Source organism: Oncorhynchus nerka, linkage group LG22, assembly GCF_034236695.1.
Source record: "Oncorhynchus nerka isolate Pitt River linkage group LG22, Oner_Uvic_2.0, whole genome shotgun sequence".
Lineage (NCBI taxonomy): Eukaryota > Metazoa > Chordata > Actinopteri > Salmoniformes > Salmonidae > Oncorhynchus > Oncorhynchus nerka.
In genome coordinates, this window is record NC_088417.1 from 60,257,316 (window position 1) to 60,279,717 (window position 22,402).

A 22,402-nucleotide genomic window follows, 5' to 3' on the forward strand; every position below is an offset into this window, starting at 1 on the left:
TTTGGCAACGAATATGAAGCGAGGGCCAGCCAACGAGAACAAAAAGGTCACAGTGCTGACAAAACGGATGGCACTGTGATAGACTGCATCCAAGTTGCCAAGTAGAGTGTTGGAGGCTATTTTGTAAATTACATCGCCAAAGTCTAGGATCGGTAGGATAGTAAGTTTTACAAAGGTATGTTTGGCAGCATGAGTGAAGGATGCTTTGTTGCGAAATAGGAAGCCCGATTCTAGATTGAATTTTGGATTGGAGATGCTTAATGTGAGTCTGGAAGGAGAGTTTACAGTCTAACCAGACACCTAGGTATTTGTAGTTGTCCACACATTCTAAGTCAGAACCGTCCAGAGTAGTGGTAATGGACGGGTGGGCAGGTGCAGGCAGCGATCGGTTAAAGAACATGCATTTAGTTTTATTTGCATTTAAGAGCAGTTGGAGGCCACGGAAAGAGAGTTGTGTGGCATTGAAACTCGTCTGGAGGTTAGTTATGACCGTGTCCAAAGAAGGGACAGAAGTATACAGAATGGTGTAGTCTGCATAGAGGTGGATCAGGAGAATCACCAGCAGCAAGAGCGACATCATTGATATACACATAGAAAAGAGTCGGCCCGAGGTTTGAACCCTGTGGCACCCCCATAGACTGCCAGAGGTCCGGACAACAGGCCCTCCGATTTGACACACTGAACTCTGTCTGAGAAGTAGTTGGTGAACCAGGTACTGTCTCTTATCGATGGCAGTTATGATATCGTTTAGGACCTTGTGTAGCTGAGGTGCACCCATGACCAGCTCGGAAACCGGATTGCATAGCGGATAAGGTACGGTGTTATTCGAAATGGTCGGTGATCTGTTTGCTAACTTGGCTTTCAAAGACCTTAGAAAGGCAGGGTAGGATAGATATAGGTCTGTTGCAGTTGGGTCTAGAGTGTCTCCCCCTTTGAAGAGGGGGATGACCGCGGCAGCTTTCCAATCTTTGGGGATCTCAGACGATACGAAAGAGAGGTTGAACAGGCTAGTAATAGGGGTTGCAACAATTTTGGCGGATACATTTAGAAAGAGAGGGTCCAGATTGTCTAGCCTGGCTGATTTGTAGGGGTCCAGATTTTGTAGCTCTTTCAGAACATCAGCTATCTGGATTTGGGTGAAGGAGAAGCGGGGGGACTTGGGCAAATTGCTGTGGGGGGTGCAGGGCTATTGACCGGGGTAAGGATAGCCAGGTGGAAAGCATGGCCAGCCGTAGAAAAATGCTCAATTATCAATTATCACAGATTTATCGGTGGTGACAGTGTTTCCTAGCCTCAGTGCAGTGGGCAGCTGGGGGGAGGTGCTCTTATTCTCCATGGACTTTAGTGTCCCAGAACTTTTTGGAGTTACAGGATGCAAATTTCTGTTTGAAAAAGCTAGCCTTTGCTTTCCTAACTGCCTGTGTATATTGGTTCCTAGTCATGCTGAAGGATGTTATTTCAAATACAGTGATATAGTAAAAAAAACTACAATACTCCCCATGATAAAATGAGGAGGGTGGAAACATATCCTCTATCGAGTCCTCTCGAGTCTGTGTTCACGAAAGGAAAGTAGATAAGGAAAGGAATTGACTCATGAGTTTTGGAATGCATTCCTTTGACTCAGTCAGGTCCTATGGGGAGCTGCATCAATCCAGCAGAGTTTCCAAATCCATTTCCATTAAGTGTGTTTGGGTGTATCGATCGCTATAAGGCCATAAATGATGAGTCGCAGAATCAGGTGAATTGGACACCCAGTTGCTGTGGTGATTGGCAGGCAGGGGCCTGCCAGGGACACACACATACGCAAACACAAAACACACACAGTTAGTGTGATGACTGGCAGTAGCCTGCCAGATTCGACCTGCCCTGTAGATGTCAGGCCCTCCCTTTTGTAATCAGCTACAAGCCTAGTTCAAAGGCTATGTAGAGTTACTTGAGTAATTTACACATAATGTAATGTTTTCTGCTCACAATAAATGCAGGTTTAAAGGTTAGCCTGGAAGTATTTGTTTTCAATATACCTATATACCTATTATTGTGTGTTGATGTCAGTCACAGTATTGTTTTGAGTCAAACACCTCTGTCCAAGCCTACAGTCTACTGGCAGACAGGTAATTTCATGCTCCCCTCCTCTGCCTCAGACTTCTTCCCGCCCCCGGAGATGGTAGATGAGGGGGGACTGACGCGGCCGGTGGTGGCTGGCATCGTGGCCACTGTCTGTTTTCTGGCGGCCGCCGTTCTCTTCAGCACACTGGCAGCCTGCTTCGTCAACAAACAGCGCCGACGCAAGCTCAAGAGGAGGAGAGGTGAGACACATGCAGTATAGACACACACAAGGATTCACAGACAGACACACATAGACATGATTTGATAGCTCTATATCGACATCTCATTGAACTGACATTGATGGCATTGATACATTAATGTCTTATTCTGTGTCCCCCACCTCTTTTTCAGACCCCCCTCTCTCGATAACACACTGCAGAAAAAGCATGGAAACTCCGTAAGTAACCAAAGCCAACAATGCTTTAATTTTTTCCCCCTCCTTCGCTGCAAATGATGCAAATCAAGGCTAGGGTGCACTGCATCACAATGTAAGGCTTCTTACACACACCCATCAAAGAGAAAGCCTATTGGAAGGACCACTAATTACTGGCCAATGATTGGCCAAATATTGATGGACAGGGGGCTGTCTCTGTTTAACTAGCTATTACCCATAGTTCCTCTCAGCAAAACCAATACTTGGTCTTTAACGGTCCAATTTTGAACCAACACATTCTCAATTCTAATCTGAGATAGATATCGTGTACGGTACAATATCTATATATTGAAAAATAAAACTGATATTCTAACAAAATTGACCAAAATAAATGTGGCAGACCCTGGAGAAAACATATTTGTCTATCTGTTTTCTATAATGTAATTTTAATAGACTAGTAACTAGTAGAGCTGAGCTTGTACACATGCGTGCGTATGTCACGGCCCAGAAACTTAAATCCATCGTTATTGACCTTGTTCTCCTAATTACAGTTGTTTCCCTAACTACAGTTGGATTGAAAGATCAATACTCCATGGTCACAGAAAGGTTGTCATGACCGTGTTCACAAACATTAACTACCAAATCTTTGTGTGCGACCGAAATGACACCCTATTCCCGATATAGTGCATTACTTTTAACCAGAGTCATATGGGGGGCTCTGGTCAAAAGTAGTGCACTATAAAGGGAATGTGATGCCATTTGAGACATAGGCCAAGTTTTTTAGTAGCAAAACAAAACAACCCGACATGGAGACATCAATAAAAAAAATCCCTCACATGAAATGCAGAACATTTGATCATTATTTGAGGGTGGCGCTTCAGATATCTGACAGAATATTGGATTGGAGAAATGTTTCTTGCTCAGTTCTCTCAGGGTCTTATTTGGCTCATGTGGCCTCATTAAAATAGCATCTTAATTGCATAGATTCTCTTTCTTACCCTCATTCCTTCTCTGGGCTTTGAGGACTGAACAAGAATACACCATAGAGCTCCATTCCAATCTGTTTTGCTCCAATCTATATCTGTTTTGCTCCAATCTATATCTGTTTTGCTCCAATCTATATCTGTTTTGCTCCAATCTATATCTGTTTTGCTCCAATCTATATCTGTTTTGCTCCAATCTATATCTGCTTTGCTCCAATCTATATCTGCTTTGCTCCAATCTATATATGTTTTGCTCCAATCTATATCTGCTTTGCTCCAATCTATATCTGTGTTGCTCCAATCTATATCTGCTTTGCTCCAATCTATATCTGTTTTGCTCCAATCTATATCTGCTTTGCTCCAATCTATATCTGTTTTGCTCCAATCTATATCTGCTTTGCTCCAATCTATATCTGTTTTGCTCCAATCTATATCTGCTTTGCTCCAATCTATATCTGTTTTGCTCCAATCTATATCTGCTTTGCTCCAATCTATATCTGTTTTGCTCCACTCACTGTTTTTACAGAGCATGTTTTGTTGATCTCCTGGTGTGACGGTACAAACATTGCAACACGATGGACAACCACATTTTAGGGGAAGATAATATTTTTTGTCTGTAAAGTTATGTTGTTTTGAGTGTCATTTGAGAGGTGAAAACATAAACAAAGGTAGGCATCCGATTTGTCACCATAGCCTGTTATTTTTCCAAAAGCTTCCACTTGATTCGGTTGTCTTTCTTTAGCCCTCGTCTAGGGGCTCCTTTTGACCCCTTTCTCACTAAAGTGCCAACCCGGACGGTACTGTCCTGGCTTGGATGTTATCTTTCACATTGTCCCATCCAGCACAGTTTCAGCAACTATGGTGGATGTGTAACCAGGCAAGCCCAGTAGAGCATGGCTCGGGTTGACATGGCTCGGGTTGGCATGGCTCAGCTCAGTAGTCGTGTGAAAAGGGCAATAGGGTATCAAGTCCAACGTTTTAGGACCAGTTTACATTAAGAATCACAGAGAACATCCTATCAAAAAATTATTTTGCTTTCTTGTTTTTTAATGCCAGTTTTAGGCTATTTTGTATAATCCACCCTAGATGATGTGCAATGATAAATCAGACCACTAGGGAGGACACGAGCTAACATGGTATAGCAAATCCATATCTGAAGTCCATGGATAAAATATGACCTCCTGTGAAAGCTATGATCAGAGACCAGCTCCAGATACTGAGAGGGGTTAAATCCCTCTCTCGCTCTCTCTCTGTGTTAGAATTGGTGTAGGATGAAATTGCCCGTAGACACTGATCCTGGGTCAGTTTAGCATTTACCCCACCAATGGTTAAAATTAGGATTGGGGAAGGGGAAGTTGATGCTAGATCTGTACCAACAGGAAACTTCACACCGTAATGTAAGTATTCAGCCAGGACTATGTTCTGTTCTGTCCCCTATCTCCTCTATGCTCACTTTGTCGGTGACTATAGGTTAGCGGAGGCTGTGGCTGAAAGGCTGCGGTTGAAAAGTGGCTCACTGGCAAAGTACGGCTGGTACATGTGAGTTTCTATGGCAATATGCCCCCGGGTCGAGGGTCTTGATATTTTTTTGCCTGATGAGCGGCATCAGTGGCAAAACGCGCCGCATCATGTGTACAGGTGCACATTTACCGTGTGGTGAATGTTGCGCTTACACATGGAGCTAACCCCTCCTCCTCTCCCCCTTTCCCATGATGCAGTATTAAAGGCACAACTTCGGCAAGGATGATTTCGACCTGTCGTGTGTTGACTTGTCTTCTCAGTAGACAAAAAATATCCGTAGGATACTTTTTTCATTATTTCTCTTTTCTACCCTGATGTTGTTCTTTGATCTTTGTCGAGAATACTTTTTTTGGCGCTAGCAGGAACTTGAGCTGTAAACAAATCCAATTGAAGTTTGCCATGGTAAAAAAAAACATGCATGCTGTGAATGATGTTTCCTAGCTGGCTATTTTCATTTGGACCCAGGGGCTTCCCTCATGCTTCTTTCCACCTGGCTTTACTACCCATGCTTCTGTGGCAGGCACTAACTTTACTCTGCTCAGCAGTTTACCATGGTACACTAAAACGGTTTACTTATCAATGTTATCATGGGGAGATTTTCAACTTTTCCCCACACTTCAAAAGAACAACGGACCAAACTGCTGACTGAGCCTAATTCATTTCTTCTTTTTTTTTAATCTCTTGTTCTTGAATGAATTATTATTTAATTATAACCCCTCTTTTTTTGTCTGTTTTCTTCTCCCAGTTCTAATAACTGCAACCTTTGATGACTTTTGGATATGGCTTTTGATGATTTACACACCGTGTCAAGCAGCAGCACTCTCTTGTATTGGATGATCCTATTAGTTTTGCAATATGCAGTACTCATCATCAACACCATTGCATACTTTCCAACCACTTGTCAACAAAGTGAAAGTGAAGGCGTTTGCATTGACTGACTATGGATATGCACTTGAACGTTATCCTCCAAATCTCTTTTGTCACTGTTGAACCATGTAAGAGTTGAACATAGTCACAGCAAATAGAGAACAGAAGTACAAAAACACCCATGCTTAATGCATTGTTTTCAGTGTGGTATTTTTTATCCAATACCCCATTTTACATGGAGGCCAAGCTGTCATTATTGGTGTCTGTAAATGTTGACCCAAGCCAATTGCACTCCAGCTCACTACATATCACGTAAGAGTAATAGAACGTACTTCAATGACAGAGCCTCCCAACGGTGTTGCACTAAAAGTGATGTTAACCTCTTCTGACTAAGAATAGAGCATAGGTGCTAAGACATGCAACTAAGAAATTGCTGTTATGTTTTTGGTACCACTTCATCGTATGTGTCTGTTCTACAGTTAAATCAATTACCAAACTATCTCCTACTACTAACGAGTAAATTGTGTCAGCAGTTACATGTACACACCATGCTGATGTTAACGTAACGGCTGTATCCTTTCCACTTGCTCTTAATCAGTTAAATATACTATTTTGCTTACTCCATCCCACCAATATGAACTATTAACTGCCGATAGGTTTAGGGTTGAAAGTACAAAAGGGGAATGTCTCCCAGAAGTCATAGGAACAAAGGTGTGCATGTGCTGCTACCAAAGTCAGACAGAGGGTAGGGATACCCCCATTACCAAAGTCAGACAGAGGGTAGGGATACCCCCGTTACCAAAGTCAGACAGAGGGTAGGGATACCCCCGTTACCAAAGTCAGACAGAGGGTAGGGATACCCCCGTTACCAAAGTCAGACAGAGGGTAGGGATACCCCCGTTACCAAAGTCAGACAGAGGGTAGGGATACCCCCGTTACCAAAGTCAGACAGAGGGTAGGGATACCCCCGTTACCAAAGTCAGACAGAGGGTAGGGATACCCCCGTTACCAAAGTCAGACAGAGGGTAGGGATACCCCCGTTCCCTCTGAAATGCATGACTTCCACAGTACTCAGTATTTCTTCCTGTCATGTGTGGGTTTCTAATTGTACGCTGTATGACTGTGCCTAATAAATGGAGAACTTGTCAGACGTGCACCGGCCAAATCTCTTCTTGTATCTCTCGCTCCTTCCTTGTCTTCTCTTTTCCCCTCTGTTTGTTTCTGGCTCTTGCTCTATATTTCTCTCTGTCCTCTCCTCCCCTTTCTCTGTCTTGCTTACACCCTTTTGCTCTCTACTTATGTTTCTCTGACTCAGCTTCTCGCCAACGTTCTCCTTCCTTTTCTTAGTATCTTCCTCATGCCCCCGTGTCTCTGACTCTCTCGTTCTCCCCCTTTCTCTGTCTTTGTATCTCTCTCCATCTTTCTCTCCCTACCCAGCCTTTTATTTTGGACTCTCTCACACCCTCTGTCCCTCCCTGTTTCTCTTTCTCTCTTTCCCTCCTCTTTCTTCTCCCTCTCTCTCTCTTTCTGTGTTTGGACATGTCGAAGCTCTGGAGCCTCATTGACTGCATTCCTCCTCCTCCCTCTTCTCCCCTCTTTCTCTTCCTTCTCTTCCCGTCTCTGTTGTTTTTCCCACCGCAGGACTCCTCTTAGCCCCTTGCCCGGCATAGAGCCCTACTGCGAGGGGCAAGACGCCAGCAGCTACCGGCCCCCGCCCTCCAGCCCTCAGTGAGTGTGGCTACCTGCACCTTGTTCAGCCCGCCCCTCAGTCAGTATGCTGCTGGCTGGCTTGGCCGCATGCTTCCTGTGCTGGGCACGGTCACACGCCGGTTCGAGCAATTGGGGCCCTAAGCACCCTCGCGGTCCACTCACAGGAGATGCAAAATGATTGAAAAATTACAGCTGTAAAAAGATATGCACTAAGCAACCTACCTGGGGTCATAGTGTTTTATAGTCTCCAGAGATGTCATAGTCTTAGGTGTCCAGCTGGGGGTGATGTGTGTACAGCATTGTCGGGTACGACGTGCCCTTCTTTGAGAAACCTGTTAAGCTGAATTTAAATACATTCAAATTGGGATGAAAGCCCTAGATCCCGATATCTCAGATTTTTCCCTGAAATTGATCAAATAGCAATTTGAACCAGTACGATTAATGGTATCCCCTGAGGCGTGCACAAACGTAGCGCGATATTAGCTGGGACTGACAAGGATTTTGAGATTCAGGGTAAAAAAGGCATCGGACTCGCGATCAGACTGCTCCAAACTCTAATTGACATATAAGCCACGGCATGTGGTGTACCTACAATCAATGTAAATAATTCATTCATAAAAGTGCCTGATTCAACATTGCACAGGAGGCAATGTATTCAGTTCTCCAGAGATGGTAAAAATTGCCCCCGATGTTGTACATGTAAGATGAAACCACTCCAGTGTTGAGAATGATCCAAAATCCCATTTTGCCTATAATTTGAGTCGACAGCCAACCTCGTCCCATTAAAGGTTTCTACTGGGCGTACATACCCAGAATCCTCCTCTCTCTCTTCCCATCTTGTGGGGTTCATTGGTCGGGCTGCTGCTGCTTCTTCTCACGCCCCACCCCCTAACTGCCCTCCTGTACCATGCACCGGGAGTAGCCCATGGCTCCGGCGCGACCGGTTTAAAACCTAGCACAGGTGGAACAATGGCATTTGAAGTCTGGGATGTATTTGGAAGTCATCGTATGGCATTGGCTATACAAAGGGAACAGGTCTGGTGTACAACAACTGGAAAGCAATTGATTTGGTTTATTGATAACATCTAACATTTATTGATAACATCGGCTGGATCGATATTCAAGAGAAGCTGACAGTTATTCACGAATTATGACAATGTGTTATTACTGCCCCATTATACCTTCTTTCCCTGTCAAAGGTGCAAATTACTCCCAGAGTTATTTGAAGTCTGGGCTATTCGGCTCCAAAACCACAGTTTTAACACATCATTCAAATAACTCTGTGGCAGTTACCAAGACCCACCCACACAGTTTACAAACAAATGCAAGGACAGCACTTTTGACTGGGAATGAATGTTAAATTAGTCACAGATTGTGACTTTAAACATAGCAAATATGTTTCCATAAAAATGTTATCATTCAGTACCGGTAACAATTTACTTAAACCGTGCAGGTGTAATGCATTATGCTGTTATAATGCATCATAGGACTTCTTTCATAGCTAGACATATTATAAGCGTATTATATGACAAAGGTTCATACATGCTTATAACAAACATGCATGTTTTCAGTAAAGTGTTACCAAAGTACAAAAATTATTATTTTTACAGCATAGATTTGAGACTTTTGGAAATGTTCATGTGGCTGTCAGCAGTACGTAGTCACACAATACGTAGTGGTTATACGCTGAGTGTACAAAACATTAAGAACAGCTTCCTAATATTGATTTGCATCCACCCTTTTGCCCTCAGAACAGCCTCGATTTGTCGGGGGATTGACTCTACAAGGTGTCAAAAGCATTCTACAGAGGTGCTGGCCCATGTTGACTCCAATGCTTCCCACGGTTGTGTCAAGTTGGCTAGATGTGCTTCGGGTAGTGGACCATTCTTAAGACACACGGGAAACTGTTGAGTGTGAAAAACCCAGTACCATTGCAGTTCTTGACACAAACCGGTGCATCTGGAACCTACTACCATACTCTGTTCAAAGGGACTTAAATATTTTGCCTTGCCCATTCACCCTCTGAATGGCGCACATACACAATCCATGTCTCAACTGTCTCAAGGCTTAAAAACCCTTCTTTAACCCGTCTCCTCCCCTTCATATACACTGATTGAAGTGGATTTAACAAGATACATCAATAAGGGATCATATCTTTCACCTGTTCATTCTATGTCATGGACAGAGCAGGTGTTCATACTGTTTTTTACACTTAGCGTATGTCAGTTCTAACATAAATACTTATTCTCAGGTCATTTCGCTGTGGTCTCACTAGTTTGTCTCATCTTCAGGCAAGCAAGTTTTTTTCACTGTTCCTTTGTTGTCATTAACAATAACTATTTTTTTGAGGCAGAACGGACAACATACTGTAGAAATCTCCCTCAGGTTGGTATGTCACAAAAAGTCTTAGCTGAATGTACCTTGTGTCCTTCCAGATCGTTTGCAGCCAAGCAGCCCCTGAATCTCTTTGTGACGACCCCACCCCTGCACACCTGATTTTCTCCTGACAGTTGCGTTGTCACATCCTAGTAGAAACGCTGGCCCTCTTTTCCATGCGTTTGCTGTTTTACTCTCAGCTATTCTGTTAGATTCCTTGAAAAGTCGAGTATTTAATTGTTTAGTTTATTAGCGTATGTGTAATAGTAAGCATACAGCGATTGGTGCCAAATGGTGCTCATGGTACTGTAGACAAGCTCATGGCACAGTACAGAACATACAGTGACATACTAGAGGTGTAATGTTTTATCCCTAAGCCCCTGTCATTTTACAGCATGGTATTCAAACCAGAGATGATCAAGAGAACCCTCATGAGGTTGTCACTCTTACATGCATGTATTGTCCTCATCTGCTTTACTGCTAAAAGTCATTCTATAACCAGTGTGAATACATCTTTGTCTCGTAATAAATTGAGCGGTGAAAATCTTACCATGAACAATGGCACATTCAGCAGATGCCAAATACTCTATTCAAAAGTGATTTTTATAGAAACAAATAAACAAGCCATCGTACAGTATAACATTTTATAGCTGTGACGAGTTCTATCAAGACTGAAATATGTGTATAGATAACATTGCTTCTGATAGCTATTTTCTATGTATTGAACTTGTTGATGTAGTTTTAGATGTTATGAACCACATGAGTAGTAGTTATTGAATATTTAGCTGGAAGTGTCTTGAATGTGGGTGTGCACTGTGTCCAGTGGAGGCAGATGTGTTTGCCTATGTCACACACTATACTTGAAGAGCCTGCACCACGACAGACGGTGCCTTCTGCAGCTTTCCATACGTAGCAGAGAGCGAGAACGTCATTGTTTTTCAATACGGGTCATCGACTGTCAGTTGCCTTGGAAACTCAGCCCCTCCATTGCCACCGCAGCCATTACAAGCACAGCTAAGCCTTAGTGAAATACTAAAAAGCCTCAGCCTTGCATTGTATTTTGGTACTCAGAATAAAGTATTATTAAAACGTCCTGATTTTGCCCTCTTCTTTTCTGGAAAATGCTTGTTATTCCTCATTTCTTGGTGTAACATAAATACTCTCTTGACTAAATGGTATTTCACATTTCTTCCAAATGAATAAAACCCATACTAATAAAAATACATATAGTCTGATTTCTACAATGATGCCCTTAGAATTGACTGTTTTCTAAGTTGATATTCTGAAAATTTTGCCTTGCATGCAAAGCACAATTTGAAATTCAGATAACATGTAAATATAGCCATCACAAACACATACAGTGTGAATGAGGCTCGAGAGTTTGTGGTCCAGGGAAGTTGGAGTAATGACAAGACATTTTGGGGGAAAATGATGGCAAAAGGGACGGATGCCCACGGCTAAAGATGGTCACCTGAATCCTAAGGATGGCAGTGTCTGGGCAATGGGAATGTGTGGATGGGGTAAGGGCATGTTAGTCATTGCCTCTGGTTGGCTCTATCATAGGTTTATGAAAGTCCATGGAAATGTCAGCTGGTACTGAAAACACATTAAGCATTGTTATTCCACTGAAATACACTTTAATGTTGTGACTGACTTCACATCAATTACACTACCATGACTGAGAAAAATATACTGCACAATGGAAATGTATTACTCAATCCGACATGATTCGTGATCAGCACAGTCTCCTCATGAGCTGTTCAAGTGATGCAGTTGAGCAAATGGAATGTGAACAGACCACATAGGTCTGTTAACCATGTACACCAAGGAGACTTTACTCAGTGTGTCATCTGACTCCCTACCAAGACCATGCATCTACAGTATAACTCAATAGTGTCTGCATATCAAGTAATGTATGACGTTGCGTAGGAGAGCAGTCCAAAACCCTAAAGTTGCTGCTGCACATGGTCCCTCCATATCCATTCTCTATTCATAACAAAATATATAACATCCGATCCCTGTTTTGTCAGATCAAATCATTGGTGCATGGTAGCAGTGCCTGAAATCCCCAATTGAACTTCAGGCTCAAACTAAACTTGTAACTGCACATAATCTGATATTTATTTTGTTACCTAAAGCATGGCTCTTTGAAAAGCCTTTTTTTGTGGATGAATGGCTTGTCATCTCTTACTGGAGACTTTATTTAATATATTTGATCGTAATTTTCAGCTAAAATGATGCCTGACAGTAAAAGCATCGACTGATGGGCTTAGTTTGGGTGTTTGCCGAGTCAAGTTGAAGGAGGTCGTTGAGCAAACATTGACTAGCCTTCTGTCTTTCCATTGTTTCTCAGGTCCTCCTCTGGTAAGGTGAGTCCGGAGAGTATGCGTTCCATGGAACCACCATCGGAGGGTTCAGAGGACGGCCATGGCATGAGCATGAAGAAAATCCCTCAGAGTCCTGCGAAGAAGGATGAACTCTCCCTGTACAAGAAAACCAAGCGAGCAATAACAAGCAAAAAGTACAGTGTCTCCAAGTACGAAGCGGAGGCAACCACACCCATCGAGCTGATCAGCCGAGGCCCTGACGGACGCTTCGTCATGGACCCCAGCGACATGGAGATGTCTATCAAGCCCAGGCGAATCGAGGGCTTCCCCTTTGTTGAAGAATCGGACCTCTATCCCGAATTCCGCCAGTCGGACGAGGAGAACGACGATCCCGGGCCCATGCCCCCTGTTATGGCAACCCTTCGACCTCACCAGATCTCCCCAATCTCCAGCCAGGAGTCTTACCTGCAACCACCGGCCTACAGCCCCCGCTTCCAGAGGCCCATGGAAGGTATGACCATCATGGAGAGCAGTCGGCTCCAGGCCACGGGGCAGATCCGAGGCTCCCTGCACCACAGAGCCTTCTCCCATGGCCACGGTCACTTCTACAGTTACCTTAGCAGCCCTGGGGAACCCGAGCCTCCACCCCCTTTCTACATGCCTGACACCAGCCCTCTGAGCTCTGTCATGTCATCACCCCCTTACCACACCGAAGGGCCCTTTGGTCACCCCCGCATCCCTGAGGAGATGGGGGAAGGAGATATTCTACACTATGGCGTCTCAAGCTTCCCTCTTCCCCTGACGCTCACCTCTTCCTCTCGCTCCCCGGAGATCTGGCACAGACCCGATTTCCCCTTTGCGAGTCTGGAAGGGCCCCACTTCATTTTTCCACCCCACCACCCTTTGCATCTCCACCGGGAACCCTTCTTTCCTCCTCCCCATGTTCTTCCCCCTGCTTTCCAGCCCTCCTCCCTCCAGGTGCCCTCATACCCTGGTGTCCTGCAGCTTGAGGCCCCAAAGAGCCGTCCAGGCAAGTCTCCCAGCACGTTCAAGCCTCGGGGCCTTCCAGCCAAGCGTTTAGCTATGCAAGAGGCGCAGAGTCTAGGGCAGCTAAGACACACAAGCCACGGTATGGGTGTGCCAGTTTTGCCTTACCTCGACCCAGCAGCCCACATGGGTGGCCCTAGCACATTCAGTAGCTTGGACACCCGGTGGTTCGAGCCCACCCCCCGGCTCAGTCCCAGGCAGGTTCGTAGGATGGAGCCTAGCATCATGGTTCTCCAACCTTCCCGCCTCTCGCCCCTCACCCAGAATCCCCTTAGTTCCCACGAGGGCTCCCCAGAGATTGTAGTGCGACCCCGTCCCCGTCCCAGCATTGTCCAGCCCTCCATACCTCCAGAGATGTCTGAGATTACCCTGCTTCCCCCCTCTTCAGCCAGCTTCTCCTGGAGGTCCTCTCCCTCGTCCTCTCCCGCCCATGGCCAAGGTAGCAGAAGGGCAAGTCCCAGCTACCGCTCCCACATGGCCTTTGCCACCTCCGCCACAAGCTACCCATCCCAGTCCCCATCACCCCCTGTGGAAAGCAGCAACATGTTTGGGCAGATGCCATCCCAGAGGAGAACTGAGGAGGAGGTCCTTCCGTGTGAGCCCTCTCCACCCCAGTTGTCAGCTTCAGGGTAGGTGCACTAGGCCTTCAGGGAGGGATTTACTTATCTGCGCCAGTATACATTTATTTAAATTGTTAGGTTGCTTTGTGTTCTGAACACAGTGACATTGAGGACCATTATGGTTCTACTAAATGCATTTGTCAGGACAATTGGGATAATTAGGGTCAAATTGGGGTTGGACTCGATGTAAAAAATATTTAAGTAAAGATCGATTGATTCTAGTTTTTAGACTTGAGATATGATTTCATCAAGGGATCGAGTTCTTGACGACAAATTGACCGGGGGACTCTTACATAATTTATTGCAATGGCATTTTGCTGTATAGATTTATTTGATGGGCTTAGGAGTTCTGTCATTCTCAAATCGATTAACGCTGCTTTTCATATCAGAAATCAACTTTCAAATATCCATCCATGGAATCTGTGAAGCAAGTACTGTACCAAACTTGTCTTTTAACAAATCACAATTTGCACATTTTCCTCTAAATTTGGACTCGGTGGAACAACTACTTTGTGACCTGAGAAGATGATAAATGTTTTGCTTCACAGATTACCTTACAGACCTTTCAGGGCTAAAGTAAGTCTTTGGAGAAAATGCCATTATTATCTAAACCATTTCAAATGCATTGCGCAGTTTGTTTGATACAAGCCCCTAAAAGCCTGGAATAAGAGAGACATCACCACAGGATCCCTGGTTTTCCATGTGTTTCATGCTTTACCCTGCTTTCACCCAACAGGAGGAATCCCATATGTGCATCCCAATTGACTCTCAGACAAAACAAATGCCATTGCTGTGTATAACTCTTAGGCCTTTTAGGACTCCTTATTTATAATGCAGAGGGTTCTTTTAGGAGAGTCCATCTCAGCAGGCACAGGGGGGCCCATCTTCATCCTTAGTAACCTGACTGCATGAACCGCCTCTTCCCTGAACCTTTCACCCCAACCCCACCCCCACCCCTCCATTGCCCCCAGGACACCCCCAGGTCTGACTGCCAGGGAGGCTTGTTGGGCGAAGTGTGTTGCAGGGATCTGTCCGCTTTCATGTGTTGCAATGTCTCCATAATTATTGATTAGGGGCAGTTGGTCGTTCTTGATGGCTCCTGGAGTCTTACCTGCTTTGTTTTTTATTGATCTCAGCTATCTGGGCAGCGTTGTTGTGACCAGGTCCTCTACACCACAATAGGTAAGGGTTGGATCCATGTCTGAAAGGGGGGGGGGGCAGCAGGTGGGGCTTTGAATCACCTCGTCCTTTAAAGGGGAATACGAGTCATTGGGTCTTGCTTTGTTAAGTTTGTTACTCCAGTCAAGTTCATCTCCGTTTTTTTATTTTTTCCTTTTTTTCAAAGTAGCTATGCATTTTGAGTTCTGCAGTATTCAATAATGTATGCATTCTGACATACGTATGCATATGTCACCTTTTTTGATAATTGATTTGGAGATTAGACACGTATCCCTGACACAACTTCATGCTTGAGAGATGTATGCTAACAACACTTGTCATTTTTCGATGAGGCTTGTTTTGATTTTCTACCATGACAGCTGACATGTACACAACAAAAGCTGCAAGAAAGTCCTTGCACAAGCAGGCCCCAGACCAAATGTTTCTGTTCTTTTGGCTATAGAAGCATTATGATGCACTGTATGATGGTGTTACCTTGGCAGCTTAGCTGCACTTCTCCTTTTTTTTGTTCCTTCTTTTGTGTCTTCAGTAAGAATGAGTAGTAGATATCAGAGGAAAACAATATTTATCTGACAAATATGATAACAATTGTAAGCCCTTTTCTAAGCCTACCCAAGTGTATATTATAAGTGGTCCAGGCTGTACACACTTAGAAAAAAGGGTTCCATTTGGCTCCAGGTAGAACCGTTTTTGGTTTCAGATAGAACCCTTTTGGGATCCATGTAGAACCCTCTGCGGAAAGGGTTCTTCATCGAATCCAAAAGGGTTCTACCTGGAACTAAAATGGTTATATCTGGAACCAAATAGGGTTCTTCATAGGGTTCCCCTATGGGGACAGCCAAATAACCCTTTTAGGTTCTAGATAGCAACTTTTTTCTAAGAGTGTAGTAGTATAACTCTCTCATCTGGTCTTATGGCAATGGGCACTCTGTTAGGTCCTCTTTAACATATACATTCTTGGCATTCCTCTCAAGCAGGAGACATATTATCCTTTCTTACTCAGGGTGTTTTTGTATGATGACACCAAAATGAAAATATTTTGGACCTATACTCTTAGGAAATATTTTATGTGATTAGCCGTCTGAACTCCCTTCGCTCCAGTCAGTATGAAACAAAGCACGCAAATAACCTAATTACACTTGTAAGTTTGGACTACAGAACAGTTCTCACTACCAAGTGAAGCAAGTGTCCTTCCAAAACTGTTGATGCACTTCTTTGATATTGTGGGGAAAGTAGAATTTTTAGGTCCACACCACAGCCCTATGAAGTGCTTTTCACAGTATTCCCCTTTAAAGTCCTGTTCCATGTGCAAACTGCCATGCATGCCATCGCTAAATATTGCTATTCATTATTTTATTTTTAAGAACAAGTATCTGATTAAACTCTTGTTACATTTGTTGTCCGAGTGCTTAGTTTTGGTTTTGGCTTACCTTTCGTTATGTGACTGTTCCCAAGTAGCCATTTCCCCTCCCGCCATCTCTCCCCCTGTCAGCATGGTGAAGCCCATTGTAGACAGTATCCATGTCTATGAATACATATTGATGATGCTTTGTCGCTCAGCTGTGATTTCCCTCCTCCACTAACAGCCTTCCATTTCTCTCTGCAGCCACAGCTGGAGGACAGCCCCTTTGTGATGCTATTTGTTTTCCGTGCCTTGTGAGAACCTGTTGTGTTTGTGCAGAATCTGTGGGCTGTCGTTTTAAAGTGCCTCAGTATCTGGATAGGAAGACTGCAGACAAAAGAGATGGCTGAGAATACTCATTCATGTTCTACAAATTGCAATATTCTTTCAAATTTGCACCTGTTATTTTCAGATTCAACAAATCACAGGACAGATTGTGTAAAATACAGCAACACTGTAGATTCAAGTCACACAAACATTCCTCTTGATTTTGTTTGACCAAACTATTAGCTTGGTTCAGTCAAAAACCTCAGGTGTCTCATTGCTCCAAACTTTAGGTAATGTGAAGCTGACTTTAGAAGGTTTGGTTCTTGAACTTTTAGTGCCTCATGTAGATGGAAAGGCCCACTTGACAGAAGTTCCTCAGGGTTACATGTGTTCTCCCTCCTTTTTTTGTTCAGAAGTCGTCGAGGTGCGCCGAGTGCCCCTGCGGGGTCTGAGAGGTTTGATGCACTGAGATACCAACGTATTAAAAAGGCCAAGAAGACGATGGTGGTCAACAACAACAACTCCAAGTCCAGAAGAAGAACAGGTGAGGCCTCTGACATTGTGGATGTATGGTCCTGATGTAAGACGCTGGTTGATTAACACGTACATTTTGAGGCATACCACACATTTGACAGATATTGTGTCTGGCTGACTCAAATTTGTTTTCAATTGCCATCTATGTTTTGAGAGACTTCATCACAACAGGATTATCAAGGACTTCCTCTTTCACAGGCGTCAATCAGATTACATATATGCATCATACTATGCTATCTACTCAGCGGCACGTCACCATGGTGTGATAAGGTAGTATGGTGTGATACTTTTCTCATCTCTATTACTCTGCCGTAGTGGTGGGAACACCAAGGTAGTTCCCTAATGAGTTCTGCAATTCTCCAGAAACCTAACTTTGACACCAACTTTCTCCATAATCATCATAGTAATACTTACACCGGTATCAAATGACTGTAGATGATCAGTTAATAACAGCATTTATCTTTTGAATCATACAATTCAATGTCTCACTTATTCATGTTGCATTTCCAACTTATAAACTTAGTTGAACCCTCCTAAGATAAGTATCCACTTTCCAAGGATATTGTGCACAAATAACCATACATGGTGGTATGGTATGGGGAGTGGTACAGTGTAAAGTATTTACCCTGGATTGGAACTGAGCTCGTTTTCTAACTCAACCACCCTGTCTTCTGACCCATTGTTTCCTGTGTGTTTTGCATTCCTTACCTTCCCGCCCAATGTCTGTCCGATAGCAACCAGGACCCTTTTTCTCTACCTCTGCCCTCTTATCCTGACCTAAGGCTCTCTCACCTCTGACCTGCCTGTTGCTATCCCCCTCCCATCCTCCAGGTGTCTCCACCTCTCAGACCCAGCAGGACTACACCTCTCAGGTACTCCAGCCCGAAGAAGTTCTCTACCTCCGCAAGAAGAAGAAACGGCCCATCAGACAGGACCCGTATGCCCGCTTCTCCGCTCTGCTGTTCCGCCGCCCGCCCCAGGAGGACCAGAAGGCCATTTTGGCCAGCATGGACAACATGGACCCAGACCATGTCACTTTCCTTTGAGCCTGTGGGGGAGTCAGGTTACACTCTTCCCCAACATGCTACAAAACCCCACCTGGAAAATGACCCCTCAGTCTAAAAGTTTGCTCATTCCCCAGCATCAATCAATGGTTTACATTTTTTTTTAAAGAAATTAAAACGGTAAAATGGTGGCTACCCAATGTCTTCAAAAGTTTTACTCCAGTGCAAAACATTTCATTTGAGGAAAGCAATATTGTGTGCTTCAACATTTATTATTTTCAAACACATTTTCTAACCATTTAGAAAAGGACCCATCTGTCTGAGGTTTTCATTTTCTATCTCATCTTTATACTACAGTATTACTTTGTTGTTTGCAGAAGAGGCTTAGCTCATGGCCTCAGTGTCAAAACAGCCCATGAAGCCTAGTTAGGTCTCAGTTTACAGCACCTTGCTCACCCTAGTCTCCTCACCTGCCTCACTCTGCCAGCCCTCTATCACTTCCCAGAGACTCATCCCATCCACACAAGGTTCTCAATTACGTCCTACAAAATATACCTCAGAGCACAGGACATGGCACCACAATGACAAGGCTCAGCTAGCTGAACACAACTGTACTGGCGTATGTTTTTATTATTGTTATGACTTATTTAAGCATTTTATTTGTTCAAATTTGACACAATTTGAATAATTCTGAATGTAAAAATCTAATTGGTCACAATATATATATACCATAGTATGTTTGGGTTGATGTAGGTCTACTTACAGTTGTAGAATGATATCATGCTCATCAAAAATCTATCTCTGGTCTCTGGTCTTTTGACACACCATAAATGAGGTGTTCATAATGACTATTAGGGAAATTGAGCATGTTATGCTTTACATACAGTATATGATATATTGTGGACGTACAGTTGCCGCCATCAATCATTCTCTTGGAATCATTTAGAAGTTGATTGTACATTTGAGTTATTCTGTATAAACTTCAATTCCATTTCATTATCACTTAACCCCATAAAGGAAACGGTCATGAATTCCCCTTGTGGGGAAGATCTGTCGTAAACTAAGCACATAGGCTCATAGATCTATTTTGAATAGGGCGAGGGGAAGGGATTAAGTTGGGATTAGGCTCCATTTAAACAGAAGTGTACTGTACTGTATGCCACTCAAGGCATGCAACCACACACATGCAACCTCACACATTCTATACAACACATGCTACTGCCCTAGTTACTATTCAGGTTGGACTTTGGGTGTGTCGCATTGTCTGGGAAAGGGTTTTGCACTGGAGCAAAATCTTGGCTTTTACTGCTCTTTATTTGATACCATCTTCACTTCTACTAGCACACTTTGTAGCCTTGTGTAGTAGTTCTGAGGGCTCCATCTCCTATTTAAAAAGTACTATAGTAATGCCAAAAATACTACAACTTCCTTAATCAATAAAAACAACGTGTACTGTACTGAGAGGAGGATAGGATTTTGTGCCATAGTATACTATAGTATTTTTTTCATTTATATGGGAGGGTCTGACTCAATGAACAAAAGGCTTATGATGGCCTTTTATAGGGCTTCTTCTGGTTGCCTGCTTCGGTTTATTTTTGTTATTTTTTTTTCTATTTGTTTATGAAAGTAACTGCCTTTGTTGGCCATTTCCTGTATTTGTAGCCTTGGCATTTTTTCTCTTCGTGTGCTTGTATTAATGTTGTCTATTCCCCTATAGAAAGATCAATGGAGGAGCTTCTTGTGGCATAACAGGGCTACGCAGAGCTGCTAAAGTTTTTATTTTCTCAAATGTGTTTTTCTGTCATTGAAGGGTGCTTCTTTTTTATAAATCGACATGTTTCATTGTCATATAGATATAGACATATTAAAGCTGAACTCATTCAAGCTGAACCATGTGAGTCATGACAATGGGGGGTGATCTGGTGATGGTCAGAGAAGGAGAGGGGTGTTAGGAATGGTTTCACCCATACATGTAGGAACACAGGTGCTACTGTGCACTTGAGACCTATTCATATATTTTGGTTCAACCGTTTGGTTCACTGTTGGTTTGAAATGGTTCTGATTGTGGAAAGCTAGCACTTAGATTCGGGTATATTAACAAATCTCCAGCAAGCCGATACTTTCCAGCAAAGTCTCTCATTGGGTATCTTATTGATACTGTACAATAAAGGCACTTAAGAGTTGCAACTTCAGGTGCTAACAAGGTCATTGAATCTGAAAGTGGTATTGCTACTTTCAGAGGAATGACAGCTATACCACCAATCTGAAATGATACTGTTATTGATCATACTTGATGTTTTAAGGTTGGTGCAGTATAACCATTAAACAACATGCTCTGTACATACGCCTTTCAACATCCATCTTGGTGCTTTTTAAGCAGGATGTGTAGATTGAGTCTGAATCATGGATGACAATGCTCATGTTTATTTTATGTTTTCATATGTTGAACTTTTATACTTTGTCTGCGTATGTATTTTACAGCATAAACATATTACATATTGTGGAGGGCTAGATGCCAAGTCGTGTACCTTAAACATTTAAATGAAGACAAAAACTTAGCTAAAGAGGAAAGTCTCAAAGTTATACTGTGGTTTTATGGATCCAGGTTAGTGTGTTCGGTTGGACTATTTTTGTGTCAAATGGCCACCATTTCTTGATTTTTGTTTGACAGTACAGGACTTGGCTGGTTTATTACCAATTTGTGGCTAAACTGAACCCGAGAGTTACCTTTGGTGCAGACAGCAGGATCAGGATATTGTAATAATCAGTTAATCCCCAACATTGCACCTGTAAACACAATGACACTGTTGTCAGTATAGGATGATACTTTCAATAATTAGCATACTATTCTCTTCTGAGTCTGGTGATCTTGAAATCTTCTTTAGTTTGTGTTGATCCAACAGGATTTATCGAAGCTGTAAAGCTTGAATCAATTCAGCTGTTTGAAAGGTAGATATTTCAACACACATTGTACACGTGAAGTCCACATCAAGGTGGTTTGTTATGGCAGTAGCATTCAGAAATATGTCAAATGTTTTACAAGAAAATATGTAGCTGTTATTATGTCACGGCCATTTATTTTCAAACCCTCCGTCAAAAGAATTATATCAAAATGAAGATCCAAAATGCAAGGAACATGTTCTATAATATGAAATATATTTAAATATATTGTACATACAATTATAGCATATATTGCCCAATGTATTATGAAATTATATATTTTAAATAAGTTGGACCACATATGCAGGTAGTTACATAATATTTTTGGATTTCATAAATGAAAATCGTTTTTCCACAAGGGTGACTACTTGCGCCAAAGCAATTGTCAGTGGTTCAGATAAGGAACTATTGTCCAGTTCTAGTAAGAATATATAATATTTAATGCTACATGCAATGTTCGTTTTAAGATGCTTTTGTTGTTAAAATGGTCAAGCTATTATTTAATGTAATACTTTCAAAGGGAATATTGTTATAGTTTAATTCATATTCTGGCTATGAATCCTTATTATTATCACAATTTCACAAGTTTGTTAGGTCTAGTTGGGCTGTGTGATTTTGATATTGGACGCTTATGGCAGATTTGATCACCCATTGACTTAGTATTGACTGCATTTCTAGCTTGCAGTGTCACAGTACTGTCATCAGTATCAGAGAACTACTCCGGGCAAGTCATTAATTCTGGTGAAATAACAGCGTTGATATTGGTGCTGAATTTAGTGGCTGGTGAGGGCCGAGGGACATGTGAATAATTAGGACTCACAATAAAAACAAAACATTTTGTTCCATGCAAGAAAATAGGACACTCTGTGGGCTCTTTGTTAGCCTGTGCCAGGTTCAATGGAAATCTTTGAAAACGTAAGCCTCTTTCATAAACCCATTTGACTTTGCCTCACTTAAATGTGAGTAAACTTAAGATAAAAGACACACACTGCCGTTCAAAGGTTTGGGGTCACTTAGAAATGTCCTTGTTTTTGAAAGAAAAGCCTTTTTCCCCCCATTAAAATAACATCAAATTGATCAGAAATAGTGTAGACATTGTTAATGTTGTAAATGACTATTGTAGCTGGAAACTAAATGGGATATCTA

At 42.8% G+C, this 22,402-nt stretch overlaps 1 protein-coding gene across 1 annotated transcript in view; it reads left to right on the forward strand.

The window, feature by feature from the left end:
• Positions 1 to 22,402, forward strand: part of igsf9bb (immunoglobulin superfamily, member 9Bb) — a 188,795-nt gene extending 166,393 nt beyond the window's left edge. The window contains exons 16-21 of the mRNA XM_065007291.1: positions 2,142 to 2,306; positions 2,458 to 2,503; positions 7,492 to 7,578; positions 12,290 to 13,939; positions 17,192 to 17,322; positions 18,144 to 22,402. Coding sequence (XP_064863363.1) covers positions 2,142 to 2,306; positions 2,458 to 2,503; positions 7,492 to 7,578; positions 12,290 to 13,939; positions 17,192 to 17,322; positions 18,144 to 18,358 — 2,294 coding nt within the window. The 3' untranslated portion in view covers positions 18,359 to 22,402. The remainder of the gene's footprint in view (positions 1 to 2,141; positions 2,307 to 2,457; positions 2,504 to 7,491; positions 7,579 to 12,289; positions 13,940 to 17,191; positions 17,323 to 18,143) is intronic.